The 23,352-nt window shown below is 41.9% G+C and overlaps 1 protein-coding gene across 1 annotated transcript in view; it reads right to left on the minus strand.

Annotated features, from left to right (window-relative positions):
* Positions 1 to 302: 302 nt before the first annotated feature.
* The window catches only part of SLX4IP (SLX4 interacting protein), a 191,083-nt gene continuing 168,033 nt past the window's right edge, over positions 303 to 23,352 (minus strand). Inside the window, 4 exon segments of the mRNA XM_073553832.1 lie at positions 303 to 3,097; positions 3,100 to 3,270; positions 3,272 to 3,314; positions 4,019 to 4,125. Coding sequence (XP_073409933.1) covers positions 2,633 to 3,097; positions 3,100 to 3,270; positions 3,272 to 3,314; positions 4,019 to 4,125 — 786 coding nt within the window. The 3' untranslated portion in view covers positions 303 to 2,632.

Genomic DNA, 23,352 nt, shown 5'->3' on the forward strand with positions numbered 1-23,352 from the left:
CGCACAGGAACATTTTATTTAAACACATCCAATTGTGATATTTATTATTTTTCCAAGATCTATTGATTAAAATGAACTTTTGTTTGTAGGAAAACCACTTTAAGAGCCAAAATCTGCAAGAATTGCTTGATCGGTCACTGCTGCAAAGAGAATATTCATATGCATATGATCGAAAATGTAGTTTGTATATACATTGCAAAGCACTGTAGGCCTTTTTTCTATCATTTTATTTCTTTTTTTGTGCCTAGCTCTGGTCACTATCAGGGTAGTTGGATCTTAGTTTTTGACTACTGAAATATGTGCTGGATCAGTGCAGGGATGCTCAGCAGTTTTGTTACCCCGTGTACTCCCACCAAACCTGGCGAGGGTCATGATGCAATATGTGCTGTATTGGTCAGCTTACGTAATATTATAGGTTGTGCCGGCTTTCTCATTTTAGTCTTTAGGCCTCATTCACACATCAGGTATTTTTTTACTTTTATGCAAAAAAAAAAAAGCACTGATTTTCATCAGTTCTGCGTCAGATTTTTACGGTCTCATCCATTTTTCCTGTGCGAAAAAAACAACACAAAACTTACGGAGGTTTCCCAAGCTTCTTCTAACATCGGTCAGTAAATAATGGAACTCACACAATGGCATCCGTGTAATGTCCGGTAATTCTCACAACCATTTTACTGGGCGCATTTGATTCAAAAATTGGATGAAATTCGGAAATGTCTTCGTTTTATGGTGTTTTTTTTTGCTGAACGATATGTGAAACTGGCTACAGACTATAATGGGTACTTGTTCTATATGCAAAACAAAACAGAACAAGTACAGGAAAATTCTATACATGAATGGGGCCTTATACAAAGCAGGTCATAATCTGATTACAGACAAAAATGGCTGCATTGTCCTATAGCACGAAGATATTGACTTCTTAATAGAATCCAGCAGAATTGTGAATGCAGCTCTGGCAGTGACTAAACTTTCAGTGCATTCACTTTACATATGAATTGTAAAATGGGATCTATATACAGTATGTATATTGAATTGATATATCTCTATCTTAAGCATAAACTAATAGCCTTCTATTACAAAAAAGCAGGCTGTAAATAGTTCCTGTACCCTCAACTATCTATACTTTAAGGGAGGCAAATCAAAGTTTTAAGAATGTGACCGATGAGAATAACGGAGAAATGTTCACACACATAAGTAGTAATCTTGCTGTGGGTCAAGCATAATATATAAAATAAAGGTTCATCCACATTTGACTGACCAGCTGCAGACTTTGTGAAGATTTTGTTGCGTCAAAGCTTACATCAATTTTTAGCTAATAATTGGCAAAATCTGTGAAAATATACAGCGCAAATTAACAAAACTGTAGATTTCAAATCTGCTGCATCATACAATTTCTGCTGCAGATTTTCTCTAGATTTCTCCACCTGGAAAATCCTCTGCCTATCCATGTGTACATATTCTAAAGGGTTTTAGACAATAAAAAACTCATGACCAAAAGTGAAAAATGGGTCTGGGTATAACATTATATAACAGAGGAGGTTCTGCGTAACGCTCGGCCTGGTTGCCTAGTGTGAACATTTAAAAAGCACCTTTCTATGTAAAAAAGTTCCAGTTCTACGACAAAGGTATAGAAGAGCACAGGGCATTCTGCATAGTTGGATTCTCTGGGGATCCATTTTGTAGGTACTGGGATCAATTTAGGGTAAGTTTACACATACTGCAAAAAAAATCAGCTCCAGAAGTTTGCCACAAATCCACAGCATGTACGCATGTGTGATGTGGATTTTTCTGTAGATTCATTGCAGATTTATCTCTTGCTATAGTAAAAGGTGTAAAATCTGTGGTGAAAATCCGCAACGGAAATTGACACGCTTTGAATTTAAATATCTGTATTGCATGTCATTTTCCGCGACCAAAAAGTCTGCCTGGTACTGTAATCTGCAGAGGATTTTACTTATGCAAACTCCGTCCTGCGTGGACTTAAAGAGGTTGTCCACTTTTTTAGGATAGGTCATCAATGTCTGATCAGCCGGTGTCCGACACCCGGCACCCCTGCCGATCAGCTGTTCGTCGGCTGGAAGTAATCACTTACCGAGCTGCTCTACCTTCTTCTAGTGGCAGGGGCTTGGTTCTGTACATCCGGCTCATATTCAAATCAATAGGAGGCGGATGTGCAGTACCCTGTGGCGGCTACTGCAAGTAGACGGAGCAACTCAGAAGTGAGTACTTCCTGCCGACAGCTGCTGCCACTGTTAATGGGGTGCCGGGTGTTGGACAACGGCCGATCAGACATTGATGACCTATCCTAAGCAAAGTAGTGGACAACCTCTTAAAATCTCAACTCATAACAAATGGCCCCTGTACACAGACTAATGGAGAGTGTAGCCGATATCGACACTTTAATGTGTATGGGGCGCCAGTCAACTGATCATTGGAGGAAGAGGTCGATTGGATATGTACAATTTAGGCCTATGGCAGACATGTCTGTTGAAAGATTTCTCATAGGCAACGTACAAGCGCACGGCTGAACAAGCGGTCCTGTATATGGGAGATGGCTGCCGGTCAAGCGATCGGCTGTAGCATCACTCGGCCGACAGCCATCTAATGTGTACAGCCAGATCATGAAGCCTAATCAATGCAACTTTTTTGGCCTTTGGAGTTTTAATTTTCTAAGCTGGCCTTGTGTGGGCGTCCTATTCTCCTCAAGGTTTTTCTTTACAACAGTGCCATCTGATGACTTGAGGAGCCTGCTGGCATCAGCGACAGCCACATGTTTAACGGTTTGTTCTACGGTTTGTTTTGCATCACCTACAGAAAACTTCTGAATACTAAGGTTCCTAAAAGCTGAAGGCACTAAAGGGTTTTAAATCGGCCTAATAAATGTATCATCCCTCAAGTCTGCTTTCTTACGGCTGAATGTCGAGTTCCCTTCCGAGCTGTGTCGTCTCCTCTGCTGTTGCATAATACTTGTTCGGAAGGATTGTTTTTGTTTTAACAGCGCTGACTCACAGATCCAGGAAAGAGCCTCGGTCGGGACTTGTGTCTGTAACCACTCTGCAGATTGGGGTTTGTGCTGGCTGCTAGTCCTGCGGGGCTGTGCCTGCTATTAACATCATTTTCCACTTCGGCATCAGGAAGCTCCATGATGTTTGGAGTGGTATTTATGCAATCTTGAGCGTGATCCACACTCCTACACTGTGCTTCAGATGGGGTATTAATCTTGCTTCCTTTGTGAGAATCCGCTAGCCCAAGGCGAGGGCACGCTTTACAGTTCCCTACCGGATTCGGGGCTTGAATCTTTTGTCTTTTTCGCTCTGTAATTTAGAAAACAAGGCTTGTTCTTCTCACTGCTCATGTAATTCATTACGAGTTTAATAGGCTCACAAAACATCCGTCCTGTAGAGAAACAAAGCTGCCATACAGACATCATCATGACAAGAAACATTGTTTGCGGGGAGGGAATGCTATCAAACTTCATCCTCAACGTGCACGGATATACATATATACATGTTTAGTCACTTGGCTATGGAGAGGTTCGCAGTGTGCTGACTAAATTAGCTACAGATGTTAAGGTCAGTATCGCTTACGAGGATCGAGTTTCAGTGGAGGCAGAATAAAATATTATAGCATAAATAGGGCTTTTTTAGGAATTCATCCCAAGGCACTTAATGATATTACTCAATAGCCAGTGCCATAATTTACGTTGCGTATTGGAACGAAGAAGAAGCCTCTAGAGGCCAAGTCCATCAATCTAGGTTATCGAGTGAGTGTGTCACATGCCAAACTCTTACACATCCTGTAAGAGGAGCCATGCAAATGAGTGGCGTCAAGACGTGATGTTAGGGGGGAGGCATGACGTCATCTGAGAACAGCTGTCCCAGTCTAGTTCCCTTTATATGACACAATGCAGCTTAGCATCAATTCCGGGCAGATTTGCCTGGCAAACGTTAACAATGGTAGGCCCAAATTCAGACATCACCGTCACCTAATGATATCGTCACATCGGAGGAGAGCTTACATGTTCTTCAGGGCGGCTTGCTTCTTCAGTGCGGAGGAGACGATGTTGTTTATTTCACATTTTCTGTGATCGGCAAAATATTCGGACGTTCCGCTGGAAGACTCAGTCTACGAAATTGAAAAAGACAAAAACGGTAATAAAATTAGACATCATGTTGGAAGCAGACCCAGGAAATTCTATATGACAAGATGAAAGTTCAGCTTGCTGCGTCCAAGACTCACAGATGTTGCTTGTTGCACTGTCCAAAACTGCAGAAGGATGGCCAATCCTGGTAGGGGTGAGGTAATACGCAGGCCTGATGCAAAAAAAGTCATGTATGCTAAGGGGGAAGATTTTAAATGACCATTTTGCTGCAGATTATATGACTGGAGGGGCACATGGGGCAACAGTTTGCAGAAATAACAATGTACTGCGCATGTCTGAGTTTTTGTCGCAGATTTAGCTGTGCAAATTTCACAGATTTGACCGTCTAGATTACAAAGGGTGAAACATGTGATGACGTTCGGCACCATAAATTGAAAATTCACGCGGCACCTCTATTTCCAGGTTTTTTCTTGCAGTATGTGGATGAGACCTGTTATATTCTTATCCATTTCGCTGGCACTGTACTACGCTGTGGAGTTTGCTCCATGTGAACATATCCCGAAAGCCCCTTGAACAAATAACTCTAAGGTAACAGAAGAAACTTGTAACAGCCCATTTCTTAGTCCTTCGTTTCAGTTACATGTAGTGTTGTTTTCAACAGCAATGGTTTAGCAAAAATTATCCAATTTGGTAATTTTGTAAAATCTTGTTAAAAGTGGTATTAAACTTTCATATATTGACTATTACAAATTGGGGAAACATTACTTCTGTACCAGTGTGTCATAGGCCCAAAGTAAAATCTCCAACAGGACCTCCAACTACAGTATCATAGACCTTTATTAGTAGTGGTCTTCTCATTTGGTTCAAAGGGACTTTTGGTCCCCCCATTAGACTCCGGTGGCGACTGCAACCCCCGCACTCACTATACTTATGCCCCTGTTCTGTACTAACTTTCCAGTCCAATTATAGTTTCTAAACGTTGACGTTTCAATTTTTTTTTTTTTAACAGATGCTGGTTACAACAGCCATTCTTATTATAATGTGTCCTATACACAAAATGTATAATCAAATTTGTGGTTCACTCTTTCTAAGCATCAGGACCTGCCTAGTTTAAAGGAGTTGTCATGGATTTGCCGAAAGATTGCAGTCACTCTACATGCCTGCAGACTTGTGAATCCTCACAGCACACCACGACCAGACAGGATTCTCCTATGCCACCAGTGACACCAGGTGATCACGTGACATATGCGGTATGTTTACTTCTGGCGACATTCCAACTAAACTTGTGTGGCCTCACTTAATACAAATGAATCTAGTCGGAATATGGCCGTCCGTATGCATATTCCATACTTGCGGTCACATGACCACCCGCTCCAGGCGTCGACACCAGAAAATCCTAACAGTGCACACTGTCAGGATTCATATTTTTTTTTGAAGACCTGGACAACCACATTGAGGCCCCATACATAATAGATAGCAGTCGGCCAAACAATAATTTGGCTGATTATGCAGCCGGCACCTCTCCCATACGCAGAAGCGCTAGCTCTGCTGATTGCTCCTGTGTTCTCCATGAGAAAGCTCCTGCCAGACTCCTCTTATCTGGCCGAGAACAAGAGGATTGAAAATTGGACACACTGGTTGCTCATCAACCCCGATATCATGTCTCAGGGTAAATTTCACTGAGCCCATCAATATTGGCAGGTTTAACAGACGTCTTGTGGATAGCCTCAAGTGTGCCAGTAAAGTAGTCACGTTAATAATGTTTTTTATTTTCTGAGGACGGAGCAAGCTTTTTTTTGGATGATATTAGCTTTTAAAATTGACTGTCCCCATGTACAATTAATATTTTTTTGTATACTGTAATCACAAATGAAGGCCCAAATTATATAGATCAGGAATAGACTATTTCTATTCATCAGACACATTGGCTTCTGTTTGGGCCGAGAGTGCTCAACGAAGGGAGAGTTCACATACACACAATCCATTTAAGAAATGGAAAGATTTTCGTGAACCTAAAGAGTGGAGAAGCGTAAACAAAGGTGACCTTTTTTTCTTCTCCTGAAAAGACAGTTATATTTGGTACAATATTTTTTTTTAATCAAAAGAGGTGTGACCTTCGCACCGAGTTTGCACAATCGCGCATTAAGCCTTTTACACTCTTCACTCAGCGTTGGAGATTGCGGAGTTAAAATCTAAGGCTCACATTTGGATGAGCACGGTTTGTGGTTGTTGGCTATACTTCCTCCATGGACCGCAGGAGATTTCATTTTGTCCACGCTACAGAAGGGCATTACTGGAGAGTGTTTGTTCGGTGTGAGCCGAAAAAATACTACGAACGAAGCGTCCAATTTCACCGGGAGACAGACAGCCACTGGCTACATCGCAGATCTCAGTGTTGCAATAGTTTTATTAGCTTGCTCCACTTACTTGTTTACTTAAAAGAAACACGAAAAAAAAGCTTCACGGTCTCTAGGGTGTGTGTTACACAAGGCCACAAGCTTGTACTTCTGGTTAGTTGCTTCATGTAACATTTGGGCTACACGACATGCATGGATTGCCCATGGAGGACACAACACAGACACTACTGTTTGACCTTGTTGTATGTACAAAATTACACCTTTAACCCATTAACGACTGCCGATACGCCTTTTAACGGCGGCAGTTAAGGGTCCTTATTCCGCAGTGCTACTTTTTACCGGCACTGAGAAATAAGTCAATAGCGCCCCCTAGTGTCGGGGGTAGTTGAGACCCAGGAGATGATCAGGGCCGTTTTTCCGGTCCTCTTTCACGTGATCTTCGCTATTCACCAAATAACGGCGATCACGTTAAAAAAAAGTAAAGTCCCATTTAAAAACCATTTCTCTCATGATCTAACATGTCAGAGGAGAGAGAAATGTCGTCCCCAAACTCCCCACCTTGGTACCGGCTACGCCATCCCCGGCCTTCCTCCTCCTTACCTTGATGTAACAGCATGGATTTTTTCTATTGGTCCCTGACTTTTGATCACTGTGATAAATGTTATCACAGTGATCAAAAGCCAAATATTTGTCATTCGTCAACTCAGATTACATTTTTTTTTTTAATAATTTTTATTTCTTTGCCTTTATATAGGATTAGGGTTTAGAGTTAGGCTTAGGGTTTGGCTTTGTTCAAAAGTAAAAAAAAAAAAAATATCTGAAAATCTGACAATCTATTCCAAATAGAGCCAAGTATGTGTTCCAAAATTCAAATATTGCTCCTTCCGCTCCGAGCCCTGCTGTTTGTCCAAACAGAACTTTTTCATTACATGTGGGGTGTCGCCATACTCGTAAGAAAGTGGGTAACAAACTGTGGGGTCCAGGAGGTGGTGCCGGGCCGGGGAATAGAGGTGGAGTAATTGAGGCTTCAGATCTACAAATAGCTCTTCAGCTCCATTTACATATCAATTCAAATGCGGATTTTTCAGAAATGGAGGAACGAATCATGTAGAGGCATTGCAGCACTTGTCGTTGAAAGAACTACATGTAAATAGTTTGGGGGGGGGGGTGAAATCCTGCTGACAGATTCCCTTTTAGGGTACGCTCACAGAGTATGTTCTCTCATGTAAAAAAATCGAGTCGATTATGCTCAAACTCTGTCCGAGTATGGAGAGTGGAATATGCTCCTGCAAAACTACTTTGGAGGCAACCTACCAACTCCGAGAATAGAGTATAGAGCATCTAGAAACACATCATACCCAATTCTTCTTTTGCTCAATATCATCTTAGGAATGTTGGAAAGTCCTCATACACACAGCAGTCGTCTAGTCCTTGTCCAACATTTTCTCATATATATGACCACTTTTTGCTAAACTTTCTTTCATCTAGGGGTAAAGATTAAGTTCATTTCTGTAGTCTAATATCGAAATACCCAATTAAGGCAGTGTCTCTCGTTAGCAGCTAGCACCCAGTCCATGTGCTGTTCTCCCTCTTAGCTTCATGTTTTTCATTATTTCCCAAGATTGCTCCATAAACATGCTCCTAGAGCCAATCTGAACAAGAACATATTACTTCTTTCACAAGAGAAAGGTAGGTCATCTCTTGAATTCTGTGTGAATCTCAGCAGATTTCTCACAATGAACTGCTTCTCTAGTGACAAGAAGCCAACTAAATTCTGAATTTAACCTCCAAATGGCCATGCTATTTTGACCACATGTAGTTTTGTTGATGTAGCAATGACAATTTTTTACTTAAACTTTTTGTAATGGGGGATTACAGAAAATGTTGATGGTTGAATCCTTCGAGCAAACAAAGTGACAAATGATTGATCTGGCCAAGCACAGTCTTATGTGTATGGCCAAGTTAAAGGGTTTTCCTCCACACAGGTTATTAAAGCATTATAAAGTATATCATAATTTACTTGCTGTTAAAATTCTGCTTGATTCCTGAACTGTCACATGTGGTGATGTGACATCTGACTCTCTCTTTTCTATTACAGTCTATTCTAAGCACAGATTTCCTTTCTGTGCTTTGAATGGCAGTGAGCTCTTAACAGTGATGTTATGGGGGCGTGGCTTGTGATCCAGAGCAAGATTACAGTGACTGGGGATGTGCATAGGGAGGAAGAACACAGACACAGGCTCAACACAGAGCAAGTAATCCTATCATCTAGTGACTGCCGCCAGAGGGGCTGCTGCTGGATGTTCCAGAATGCTTGAATACATTAATTTACATGAATACATTATATTACTCATTGTTCCCCTATAGTACACTGAGCCAAAGTGGTGCCAGTGTCATTACCGGTAATATTATTGTCTGCAGGAGAGGCTCAGGATAGCACATAATAAATGAAGTGGCAGGAATGTTAGAAGGAGGAAACTGTGTGCCCAGCGATTTATCCATTTTCAGACTGTATAGAAGTCTCAAGATGGTGCTTTTTAGGCACAGAGGGTGGGCGGGCATGAAAATAAGGCAGATGCAATTCTGCCTCTTGGGATAACTGGAAGTTCATTATGTAAACAAAAAACAACTTCAAGAATGGCTGCAGGGGGCTCAAGGACAGCTACAAGATGAAAATAACACACAATACGGTAGCTTGCGGACTCATTACAAGGTAGGCAACTCCTTTTTGTGACCCTTCACAGTATGCCTTAACAGGCATTAGTCTTAGCCAGGCCTTGAGTCAGTACCTAGACCCACTATTAGGCTCTGTTCACATACCTGTTTTGACATTCCATTGGTTCTGTTTTAGGCACAGACAAATGGAATAAGTGATCTGTAGCATCAGTCATGGAAATGAAAGCAGACGGGCTCCATTAATTATTATAGGATCCATTTGGTGTCCCTGTTTTAGAATGGGGAAAAAAGAAGTCATCCATGCAAAAATTTCTTCCATTCTAAAAAGAGGAACCCAAACAGACCACATAATAATCTATAGGGAGGCTTCTGCTTTCATTTTCATACCTGATGCAACAGATCACTTATTCTGCTTCTCTGTTCTTAAAATGAAAAATCCACCAAAGAAACAATCACAGTGTCTGAACAGACAAGTTCTGCATGGTTATCATGAATAATCGTAAGTAGGAACTCTCATTTCGCGATAATCACGCTCTCTCTACACAAAAAAACAAGACCTCAATCAACGAGCAAAACTCCTGATGGTCGGGAGAAACGATCTATTGGTTCGCACAAAAGATCATCGTTCTCGGCAGTGAATCACCCTGTGTACACAGGACCTATGCTGCCGAGAACAACGGAAGCCTTCGCGCACTGAACGATCCATTACTGATCGCAAAGTGCACATCTGAACTCGGCCCGTGTAATCCGGTTACTAAATGACCACCAAGCGTGTTGCCAGCTGGCCTTCATTTAATGGAGCTCATGGTGGTAGAAGAAAGGAAATCCCCTCTATTTCTTTACGGTCCTTATGTATTTTGATAAATTAAGTTTGTGGCGGCAACAAGCAAGCGATTTTATTATAAAAAGAATGTGTATATATAATATATATATACACACACACACACACACACATTATAGATACACATATTTTCATTAAATAGAAAACTTGTGTCTAGGCAGAAGGAAAGCGATCTAGTAGTGAAATGGTTAAGTCATCTGTGTGCCGACCCCCAGACGCACTTCTGTAACCCAATAACCACTTCTGACACTTGTTTGACATGCCTGCCGCTCACCTCTTTTTCATTAGAACACAGCGGTAAATTTACCCAAACCCTCAGCTAAACCTGATGCAGCAGAGCGGCCTGCCGAGCTTCCACTGGTCTCGGATCTATGGTTACAGCATATTTACTAATAATTATAGGTGTCAATAGGTCTTTTCCTTTAATTAAGTAAACTGTCCTGGAAACACTTTACTTGTTATGTTGTGTTGAGGGAACAGGTTATAAAAAAAAAGTACCATTGTTTTACAGGCTGCGTTACACATACTATAACCCGGTAATCCGATCGGTGTAATCATCTTATTATACATCAGAAGTTACATTAAAGTGTTAAACACGTGCAACAGTTACTCCAAATAGTCAAATAAATACGGTATATGATAAAAAAAAAGTACAAATATATTTACTAGTGTGATACAATCCCATAAAGCTGAACTTTGCTCCCTTTTCCAAAATGGTAAGAAATCTAATTATTTCGGACAAAGACTGGCTACAGCCTCACAAATAATTATGGTTTACTCTGAAATTAGGTGCCGTATCAGAAACTTTGCAAACTTTGTACAGGTGGTCGGGGGAGGGGGGGGGGAGCTGACAGGTTACAGGAGTTGGGTCTCCATTTGTTTCACTGTTTGATTGACGGGTCTCTCCTTTTGTGTATATGAAGAGAGAGACCCAAGAAGACCGCGGAAGACCCACCCAAAAGGACTAGTCATTTCAGTCACCTCATTCTGGGACCCCTGTTCAAAGTATGTTTTCTTTGAAACTCTGTGGTGCTTGAAGTGGACTCAAAGATATCTATGACTCTGAATCTTATCCAAGCAGGGAATAAGGAGCGATCTGTCAAAAGGGGATCTTGTGAGCTGGTAATGTCCTGTGATTACAGCAGCCTCAGCACTAAACAGGCAGCCTCTATACAGTAGAGCAGTGTTCCCCAACTCCAGTCCTCAAGAGCCACCAACAGGTCAGGTTTTAAGGATTTCCTTAGTTTTGCCCAGGTGGTGGAATTATTGCCTGTGCAGGTGAGCAGATCTCACCTGTGCAATTTTAAGGGAAATCCTGAAAACATGACCTGTTGGTGGCTCTTGAGTACTGGAGTTGGGGAACACTACTATAGAGTATGGGTGCACACTTTGTGGCCTGCAATGCCATTGTTCAAGACCTGCTATCTGGACAATAACATGTATTTTTTATATAAGGAGTATTGTGTACAGAGTCTTACTAATGCTGTGTCCATCTCTAAAGTGGATATTTTGACCATACATGTGAGCAACTGTTTTTTTCACTGTATTTTTGTGACAGTAGAGAAACTCATTTATTTTAGCAACTCCCATAAATTACATTGGCCAAATCTAAATGCACAGACTGATCTCTTCTAGAATGTGGACAAGGAAGAAGGAAACCCTAATCTCCTAACCGAACAGTGAGAGACCTGGAAATTGAGCATCAGACATTAATGTCATGTACATGCCAACAAGTATCTGGCGGTAATACTCCTTTACGCTTCACTTTGACCTTTTGGGAATAGCTCAATCTGATGATGTGAGTACCAGAACTATGATATAAGGTTGTAGCCCATAAAAGGGTCTTTGAACATTGGCATTTTATGACATGTCAAAAAGAAATGTCATAAAAAAAAAACAATCAGAATCTCTGCCCAAAAAACATTTTATTAATTTGGTGACGTTCTAACTACTATTTACTTCAATGGAGGACAGCTTTCCAGGACTGCCATTTACAAGTGCCCAGTAACCAATCGGTCTTGTTTTCTTGGTGGTGGAATAACATCAGTGTTTTAGAACATAGAGTAAAAAAATGTGGTGAAAAAACACTAAATTAAGAGTGTGGGGAAAAAATGAGGCTTATGGAGTATCGTCTCTCATTGTGGAGAGTGACATGCATCAAAGGCCATGCCAGTGTAAGGAGACTTATAGGCCAGGGAAATAAATGAAAATTCTTTTACTTTACCCACCCAATTTATTTTGATTCAGAGTCCCATAAGGTGCAGATTTCACAGATTTTTGAAGTATATTATTTTTTTGAGAATGAAACTGAAATGAACAGACTGTTATCATGACTTACCCCATTAAATATAGGATTCCTGGGATGTATAATGAGAGTGAAGCTTAAAAAAAAACCAAAAAAAAAAAACATTCCTTCCATGAACAAATTTTGATTCAGAGAGAAAGACTACTTGATTAATATGATTGAGTTACCCTTTAAGAAGAAAAAAACCCTCAGAGTTATTCTGGCAATCTTTGATATGTTTTGACCTCTGGTAATTTTTTTAGGCTTGGCCGGCTCTCCAGGTAAAGAGGCACTAGCAGTATTGGATCATACTAATAGTAGGTTCACATGACTGTATTAAAAAATCCTCAACGTTTCATCCAGAAAAATGGGAAAATATTTTTCTAACTTGCCCTCCTTGTGCAGTCCAATAGCAGCAGCTATTATTTACAGGACCATTTATGGTTTCCTATGTTACAGAATTGCAATGTTAAATTCTGATGTTATATTGTGGCTCTGTATGACATCTGATTTTCTTTTTGCGCACCCATAGACTTGAATGGCTGAGTATCATCCGATTTATAGGAAGAAACGATTGCATAATGCGATTGTTTTCACATGCAGATTCGGTCAGTGAAAAAAAAATTGTTCATCTGCACAGCCCCATTGAGTAACAGAAAAAGGATATACCGCACTCCTGGTAGAGCGACTCTGGTGCAGAAGTAGAGTTCCAAGCTGTAATCCAATAGTAGCAATAAACCTGGCACTCAGGATACTTTGAACGTATATGAATTTATTTTTTAATCTAGAAATTAACGTTTCGGTCTGTTTGGACCTTCATCAGAACTGATTGCCGTGTGGGAAGTGTCAGGGAACAGCACTGACAAGGGTGATCCGAGACCCTCCTTTTCTACAGCGATTCGGATCGCCTTGGTCAGCGCTCTTCTCTGACGGTTCCCAGTATTTGTAGATTGCCAAATAAATCTGTTATTACGTTCAAACTATCCCGAGTGCCAGGTTTATTGCTACTACCCCAATGAGTAACATTGATCCGAGTGTGGGACGGTACTTTTTAATGCAAAGCACCGCTAATAAGGTAGTGTGCATGAACCCGAATACACCCGGTTGGTGTCCAGCTGCTGTGGAACGTGGATTTCGGAGAAACTTACCTCAGAATTCCCCTTTAGTGTATTTCTATAGTTGCCTTAAAGCTCATTGACAATGAGAAACCGTAGCTGAATTTTTTTCTACATAACACTGTATGAGAAGGGAAGGGGAGATAAAAGAAGTAACCTCGTCTCTGCTCCCCTGCAGCCGAATACACATAGCTCCATCCCTGACACCTCATACCGCCGCTGGCATGTCCCCGGAGACTGACGGCGGTGAACAGTGCATGGGAAGGCAGGGGTGTAAGGTGGCACTTCAGCTTTAAGTTGTGTTTTTTAGTGGAAGCAAAAACATGATTTATGTGTGAAACATTTCTGAACATGCCCTATAAGTACAGTAGACTTTCCCCTCTGGCCACACCCTTAAAGTGCTGAATTTCAAGAACAATTAACACACACCGTGAGTCAGGCTTTGAACAGCTCTGTGGGAACCAAAGTCTCAGCTATGTGCAGTGATGTAAACTCCCTAAGGCTTCCACAGCCTACAAGACAATTCAGAGACAGACGGAAAGAAAAAAAAGACAGAGCGCTGCGTCCAGTCACATTGTGAGTGCGCCTCGCCGTCACGGGCTGCGCGCGCCCTTGTTTATCGGGGAATCTGGAGCGCACATGTGGACTGTCCCTTCCACCGAGCGATGCATGAACGCGGGTACGAGAACCTAAAGATGCTGATGCATTGTATCAACAGTGGAAGAACAAAACCTTGCAACTAACAAAATGTCCTCTCCCCTGCCCCCCTTCCTTAAATTAAAAGCACATTTCTTGGCGTATTTACACTTGCGTGAAGACTGGGTGGGCACGGCCCATTACCAAGCTTTTCCAGCCCGTGGACTGTCACTTCTCATTAGCCACTCGGAGAGCTGATTCCTTATTTTTGACTGACAAAACATGTGCTCTTGGGAAGGGTTAAGGCCTTGACATCCCTAAGGGAAGGGAGATTAGGAGACATGAGAAGGTCTCCATGATACCAAGAAACTTCTAAGTGATGTCAAAAGTCTGGGAGCCCTTTATAAATGGTCTCTTGACAGATTGACGTATCACTGGTACAGGAGACCGGACGAGTAAACCAGTGGCGAGGCTTTATAGACACCTGGCTGCTACTTAAAGGGGTTTTCTGCTTTTGTGCAAATAATAAATAACTTTCTAAATGAAAATATCTATAATCTTCTAAATTACCGCGTATTGCAATTTCTCATTGTTTTTAAGACAACTGATTATTAAATTGAGAGACAGCAAACCTCTACGTAGACCTCTACAGACACCGCTGTGCAGAACTATTCCTAGTTTGCTACAATGTGTCAGTCTGCAGTCCCAGGTTATTTGGCTTAAAGGGACTCTGTCCGCATAGAATCACTGTTCAAACTAAGTCCCACCGCTCGGTGCTTCATGGCACGGCCAGTCATTTAACCACACCATCCCACCTGCTTGTGGTCCCTCCATCTCCACCCCCATCTCCTTTTATCAACAGCTTTGACTTCATAAAGCCAGAGAAGGTGGAGATCGATGGAAATCAAGCAGTTGGATGGTGTAGTTAAATGATTGACCCCGCCATTATCCACCGAGCGGCAGGACTTGGTTTCAGCAGTCATTCTGTGCTTATAGACTGGTAGACTTGGAAGGGACCTCCAGGGTCATCGTGTCCAACCCCCTGCTCAATGCAGGATTCACTAAACCATCTCGGACAGATGTCTGTTCCTCCTCTGTGTGAAGACTTCCATTGAAGGAGAACTCACCACCTCTCGTGGCAGCCTGTTCCACTCATTGATTGCCCTGTGCTGACAGAGACCCTTTAACTTGTGTGGACTGGAAACAACTGTACCTGCACCTCAGCCTAGAGGAGATCTGCCTGTATCGGTATCGGCTGCCGCCTCTGTATATAAATGATACTATATAGTGTTAAGCTATATTACATAAAAACAAAAATAGGAAACATTAAAAGTTCAATAAAAATTGGGTTATTGGTTATATAAAAAAAAAAAATATATGCTGACAGTCTGAAACAATATATGAGGTGTCAATCATCTCACTCCCCCAGCCACATGGTAATCCAGCTGAAGAGGTGATCCCAGAATTGAGTGTTACACGATCGTCTCGTATTATGGCCTGAGGCAAACTCTTTAGGACCGCTGTCCAGGTTCCCAGATGAGTCACGGTAATATCATCTCTCCTAATAGTCCCAAGCTAAAATGTATGACAAAAGAGACAAGCAGCCATCGGAATTACTGCGCTCGTACCTACCGGGACAAAAACCTCATCATTAGATTACAACATGCAGGTAGCCTACGGGAAGAAATATCTTTGTACCTGGGAACCTGGGATTAGAATACTGTTATAGACAGCATAATCATTCTTCAACTTTATACATTTAATGCATTGATCAAAAGTAACACTAAGGGCTTGTGCACACGTTGCAGATTTCTCACTGTTTTTTTCTACGCAGACTTATCACAAAACCTGAAGGGTTTCCTGACACCAGAAAAGTGAATGCGAATCCTGAAGTCTCATGCACACGTTGCTTATTTGTGACTTGCATATTTGGTGCAGATTTATGTCTGCGTCATTTCAATTCTTTCAGTGTTTTTGATGCAGATTTCACCCATACTAATGAGTGGGGAAAAATCTGCAACAAAATTTAATTTAAAAAAAAAAAAAAAAAAAAAAGGTCTTAAAAAAAGGGACAAAACACGCACCTATTTTACACTGCATTTTTTTTTACTGATTCTAGTGATGTGTTGCTTACTGAGCTGCTTGATGCAGTTTTGATAAACTCCCTGTTTACTTCTCTAATGTAGATGTAGCTGTGCTGTGAAGACTGAGCTGGGTATAACCCCGGCCACACCCCTGATTGGCAGCTCCATGTGTGGATTGTCAGCAAGCTGCCAATTAGAGGTGGAGGCGGGGTTACACAGATTAGCTGGACTGTCTTGCACATGACACCTAGTCCAGCAGTGATAATCTCCTACTGATAAAACACTAATAATACTGAAACTACAGCAAGCTGCTGAGCAAGTGACACATCCCTGGTATCAGACTCTCAGATCCTACACATCGTGACACTCAGATTAAATGGCAAAACCCTGCCGACAGTTTCCCTTTTATCCCAATTTCAAAATGACAGAAGCTTTTCAGCTAAATTTAGCACGTGTACTTATCAAAGTTAATACTCACTTCCACAACAATGGGATTTATTTTTGTCTGCCAAAAATACTCAAGGCCAACTACATCAATACCACCTTGTACAGTGTATGTGTCACATGTGTAAAAATCTACCTGAGCTAATCTCCAGTCCTTCATATACATACGCACTTGTACCACATCTCTCTAGGGTTGATGATGATGGGACAGCTTCATCCACTAATCCTTAAAATGGCGATATACTTCATGGCATTACACAGAAATCACTCATAAAAGTCTATGCCCCCAAGAGGCATCGAAAACAAATTCACGTTAATAAGTTAAAAAAAGCCAACGATGGTGAAGTTCACATGTTGTGGATATGCTGCACTTACTTTCCAAAGCTAGTATACTTTGTGAAGTCTGCAGCGACACATCCAACCTAAATTATGTGGATCTGGTTGCCAGTTTCCCTACAGTGGCTTGCAAAAGTATTCACCCTCTTTCCTTTTATCTATTTTGTTACGTTACAAGCTGTGCGTAAATATTTTTTAAATCCGATTTGTATGTGATGAATCAGCACTAAATAGTTAATGAAGTGAGAAAAATATAGGTATAAATTAAATTTATGGGGTCAAATAAAAAGTTGGCATGTGTATATGTTTTCATCTCTTTTGCTATGAAGCCCCTAAAAATTTCTGGTGCAACAACTCCCTTAGTAAGGCACATGCTTAGTGGAAACAAGTCTCCCCCCCATGTGCAATCTAAGGCTAGTTTCATACTAGCGTATGGTTGAGGTACGGAGGGCTGCGGGCTTCCTCAGTGAAGCTCCGCCCCCGGGCCGCGCGTCCTCCGTTCTGCCCCGCCTCTGTCGGCATGCGGCCTGCGTACTTTATCTTTAGCATTGGGTACGCAGGCCATGCCGATGAATGCAGATGCCTGTCATTTTGACGGTGCGGCGGCCTGCGCCAAACGCAGCATGTTGCATTTTGGTGTGCTCACCGCACCGTCAAAAAGACGCATGCTAAAGATAGGGTACGCAGGCCGCATGCCGAGAGAGGCGAAGCTGACTGGAGAAGGCACGGCAGGGAGCGGAGCTTCACGGAGGAAGCCCGCATCCCTCTGCACCTCGGCCATACGCTACTATGAAACTAGCCTAAGTGTCACATGTCTGTCAGTATATACACTTTACCTTTTCTGAAAAGCCACAGGGGCTGAAACACCATTAAAGCGAACCTGTCAGCAGAATTTTGCTAAGTAAACTACAGACAGTCAGGTTGGCAGTGTTAAACTGATTAAAATAATACCTGGGGTGAAGAATTCCGTCTTGTGGTTCTTGTGTAATCAGTGTTAGAAGTTATCAGTTAATGATATGCTCGTGCTCCTGGTTAGGACTGTAGGCAGAGTCTTATTTTCCTGCTCTAAGACACAGGAACCAAGGAAAAACCTGTCCACAGGTCGCCCCAAAGCACAAACATGTTCCTCATAGAGACAGAGAAAGACTGTTTGTGCTTCAGAGTGGCTTGACAGGTTTGCTTTAAGTAAGAGGCACCACTAACCAAACAACACCATAAAGACCACAGATTCTATCAGTGTTTTATCAGCAGGAGATTATCACTACAGCACTAGGTGTCAAGTGCTTCATGTATCCCAGGCTCCAGTACTGACTAGCAGCTTTCTGCCTATCATATGTATACAAAAGCTGCCAATCAGTAGTGTGGGCGGGGTTAGAAACAGCTCGGCATTCAGAGAACTGCAAGATTGCAGCAGCTAAAACAATGATTTTATCAAAACTTCAGCAAGCAGCCCAGTAAGTGTTCTCTACATTGTGCTGCTCTCAGAATACATAGCAAAAACCTGGTGACAGATTCCCTTTAATATACGTAAAAATAAGATCCTGGTCAGAATTAAATTTAAAGGTTTGTGTCCACGCAACATCTCAGTTGCAGATTTCCTGTGGCGGTATCAGCAGCGGGATTTAGCACTATGTACAGTGTTGCACAAATGTGCGTGGGATCTCGTGCACTATGTTGGTAATGTGTTTTTCCCCAATAGTGAATATAGAAAGAAAAACCCACTGCACTTTGACAATATAGGGATGTACCATAACACAGACTAAATTAAAATATTTTATACCTACAGCCTTACAACAGGACCATTACCCACCCTCCTGGGAAAAGGCCAATTACAGACAATTTACTAGGCCTTTAAATTACAAATGTCTGTGTACAAATGAATATTCATGCCATTAATGGCTACCTGTCCCTGGTGAGAGAAAATGGTCTCCACATGTAGTTCTACATATAATTGAGACTTCTGGTAGCATTCTTGCCAAAACATATGTCTCAAACTTCTGAATATTTCTTGGCACTTTCCAAATGAGTGTGGTTAGCATAAGGGAAATCCAGATTGGCCTTCCCAGGGGGGAATAAGCAAACACCTCAGTTCAAGGGGATCAACTACAGGAGGGAAAAACATTTGTAGCAACCACCTGAGCTACTGAAAATCTGTGTAGGAATCAGATTGTGTTAGTCTTACAGTCATTATATAATATATAAAGTCTTTCGATTGAATTTAAAATGAATCTCTCACCAGATTTCACAATTCTTAAATTTCTTAGACCAGTTGAGACTGGTGTACTTATTTTGAAAATTTAATGTCAGAATGGCTGTATAATCCTTTTTAAAAGTTTCCATGATTAATCATAAATTGAGCATTTCATGAATGCAGCTCATAAGAGAATCGCAACTAGATGTTGTATATCAGATCCAGCTGCTATATCATTGGGAGAACAGTTCTCTGACGCCCCCATCTTCCAGACAATTAAGCGATTGACCGATGATCATCGGAGGAGGCCGCAGGCTTTTTCCACTAATAGGCCGGTTTTCTGAAACCTAACAGTGAGCGTATGGTATATAAACCTCCGATTTCAATGTATGGAATAAATGTATATATGCCCGATACAGTCACTGCGAGCTCCATGATAACATCTGACTACTCGCTTCCACCACAGGCTGACTGGATGCCTAATTTTTTGTAGCGTATGGCTTCGGGGCGCAGCTTACAGAACAAAAGTAACAGAACTATTACATTTTATATTTAATCCAAAACGAGGTCGTGTTTCTAAAAAATAAACAAAAGATTTTACAAAGCGAACAAAACAATACAGCATATATAGTTACATAAAATAAAACGGATAAAACAAAAGAAACTTACTACACCGAACACAGATATATCTAGCAAAGGAAAAGACTTTGTTTGAAGACTGTCCAGTGGAGGAGAATCTTGGATACACATAAGTGCATCTCTATAGGACCTCTACAGGAAAAAGATCATGACATGGATTCTGTCAGATATCTGGTCACTGTTTATTTGGGGCTTATAGGCAGGTGTCACAGTTATGAAGAAATATAGATATTCTTCCCCTATTTGCTGAAGATGTATGTCCCATCACTATCGGATTTATACAAACTCCAATATTCATAATTTTCTTTCGAAAACAAAGTCTGGGTTGGCTATTGTAGCATTTCCCTTGCAGAAAACCACAGGGTCACTTGAATTCAAAATGCATTTCCTTGGGACAAAGACCCTTCCACTTTGCTATTTATGTGTAATCATGGGTACCCTATTGTTGTCCAGGTCTTTAAAAAGAGTTCTCCTGTTTCAACTACCTTTCCAAACTAAAACTCTTTCTCTACGCACAAAGGACATCCCAGTTGGTACTGCTGTGGTCTTTTGTCCTAACAGGAGATCCTGCATGGTAGTTAAGATTTCCTACGCCTTTATGTCCATTGTGCTAATCTGAGTCTAGGAGATTCAGTCAGCTGTTTTCTTCCTCATTGGAAATCTGCATGAGAGGGAAGGAGGGAGGGGGTGATAGAAAATACTAAAATCTCTGGGCTATGACACAGATTATAAAAATTATAGAGACATTCTGACATGGACTTCCAAAGTAAGTTCACCAAGCTCATCAGGTCTAACTGATCTTTTTTCTACCCATAGACTTATACTAGCAACTTATCAATGACTTGGATCAAAATCGGAAATCTCTCTGTGTTTGGCTGTGGATCACTAGGTCCATATAAAACCACAGATATATGAAAAGCACAATAGACCATAATGGGTACAAATTCTGAAAAACACAGATAAAACCTGGACGTGAAAAACTAATGTCTGAACAATTCCTCAGAGATCTGAACAAACACATCGGTTTGGCGCAACCCAGCACATGAGTTTTCAATAGGGAGACTTGATTAAGGCCCCCCCATACACATCAGATGGTCATCCGCAGAGTTGAACGAACATGTTTGGAATTTGTCGCCGAATCTGAATTTGCCATATTCGTGCCATATTGGTACCCTATTCGTGCCGAATTTATGTGTGATGATCAATTCCGAACATACGGTATTTGGTCATTTCTACTCCCATTGACTCCAATCAGTGTATTCAGCGGATGATAATGTATATAAAGCTTCAAGATCACGTTATTTTATTTGTATTTATTCACTTATATAACACCATTAATTCTGCAGCACTTTACAGAGATTATCACTGTCCCCATTGGGACGCAGTATCTATATTCCCTATCAATATATTTTTGGAGTGTGAAAGGAAACCATAAAACTCAGATGTAACCTAAGCAAAGATGGGAAGAACAAACAAACTCCCTGCAGATGTTGACCTTGTTGAACCCAGGAGCCCAGCGCTGCAAGGCTGCAGTGCTAACCACTGAGCCACCACGCAGCCCACGTGTCATGGTTCCTAGCTGCCGGTTGTCGGCACTCTGAAGACTGGGAGGATATCATCTCATCTATTAGGCAACATGGATACTAGTTTATTCAGCAGGATTTTCAAGATTTTCCAATCCCTCGTTTAGATTCATTTTCCAATGAATATAGGGGTTTTCACTGCTCATACCGATGCAGTTATGCAGATTTATATTATGTATTCAATCTCTTATGGCACTTTTCGGCCAATATTAATGTCACTTAATCACTTGAAGATAAAGTTGTATAAACAGGCGCCAACTGATGGTATACAGCTCTAAAAACACAAACCTCTATGTAGCAATAATTGGATTTTTTTTTCATTCTTTCAATAGCATTTCTTTCTTCCAGGACCTCCTGCTAACTGATGACAGCTTACATGAGAAGACGTAACTCTGGCAAATGATCATCTCTACAGGCCCTTTTACATTTAGCAATGCACCAGCGATCAGACGAGCGATCCGACCCGGTCAGGATCGCTGGTGCATCGCTAAATGATCGCTAGTGAGCTGTCACACAGGCAGATCTCACAGTGATGCAGCAGCGACGCAGCGCACGATACTCACCTTTCACACACAGCGATCCTGACGACCTCCCGCGTCGCTCGTTGGCACAGGAAGCCCAGCAGGAAGCGCCCGACGAGAAATGGAGCCGGACATTCTCGCGCGATCAGCGATGGACAGCGGGCGAGCCGGTCGGAGGTATCACACATAGCGATATCGCTATAACGTCACAAAATCGGTGACGTTATAGCGATATGTGTAAAACCCCCTTAAGCCATCAAAAAGTCAACAACAGATAAGTGAATCCTCCATGTCTTACATTAAGGTACTGTCACACTTAGCGATGTACCAGCGATCCCGACCAGCGATATGACGCGGTCAGGATCGCTGGTACATCGCTAAGTGGTCGCTAGTGAGCTGCCACACAGGCAGATCTCACCAGCGACATCTCGGGGGTCGCTACTTACCTGTAACACTAGGTGATCCTGCGTCCTCCCGCCCGGCTCCACAGGAAGCTGACGACGAGAAACAGTCCAGAACGTTCTCGCGCGATCAGCGAAAACCAGCGGGAAGCGGTCGGAGGTAAGTATCAGACACAGCGATGTCACTAGCAATATCGCTATAACGTCACAAGTTATAGCGATATTGCTAGCGATATCGCTTAGTGTGACAGACCCTTTAATCACCCTGTGTGAAAGACTATTAAAGGAAACCTGTCATCAGAAAATCAGGTTTTTATTCTTTTTTTTTTTATATCCCAGTCAGTATTAACCAAAAAAATAATACAATTCGAAATCTTGCAATTTTCTCACTGGCCACTGGGGCGATTATAGACTCATACTTCTCTTATTTTCAGAAAATCCGCATGCACATCAGCAGCAATAGGCCCTATCTTTTAAACGAAAGCATCTAATGAGAGAGCAACATCACCTATGTTCGAGTGCCCGTGGCTGCATGTCTCGTGGCTGTTTGACAGCAGAAACACACGCAGGGATGGCCTAACAAACATGGAATCCCCCTGCATGTGACGCAGCTGTCGAACAGCCGCGGGGACGCGAACTAATATTTATCATCACTAATGTTTATCATGAATATACAAGGCTACATTTATGACCCCTATCTATGTAGACCCTTGGAACAATGATTTCAGAACAGTTTGGGACTAAACTAACAGAACAGAGAAGCATCTCTGCCTTTAATTCTGCTCCTCTGTCTCCAGCACATACAGCACACCCCATGCATCTGTTGAGAACGTGCAGTGAATCTGGGCTCAGAAACGACCACTAGGAGCAATGAACGTCTCCGAATACGAGTCCACAGCCGGCTGTTGGGTGGTCACACTCTGTTCATCCTCCCTTTCTTCCAGGCGTACTTCATTTTTCCCTATAGATATGGGAGGATGAGTGCGGTTTAAGACCTGGCTTGCAGCATGCAAGCATAGCAGAGAAAAATGATCAGTTTCCCCCAGGTCCAAATCCACCCACGGCCAAGGATTCCTGCTGTAATTCCGCACGGCTGCTCTTGAAGTTCTCCATGGCAGGAGGCCACTGGTGTGTTTTTCAGT

The sequence above is a fragment of the Dendrobates tinctorius genome, unplaced genomic scaffold (genome assembly GCF_039654945.1).
Source record: "Dendrobates tinctorius isolate UK_male_01 unplaced genomic scaffold, ASM3965494v1 ptg000203l, whole genome shotgun sequence".
Taxonomy (NCBI): domain Eukaryota; kingdom Metazoa; phylum Chordata; class Amphibia; order Anura; family Dendrobatidae; genus Dendrobates; species Dendrobates tinctorius.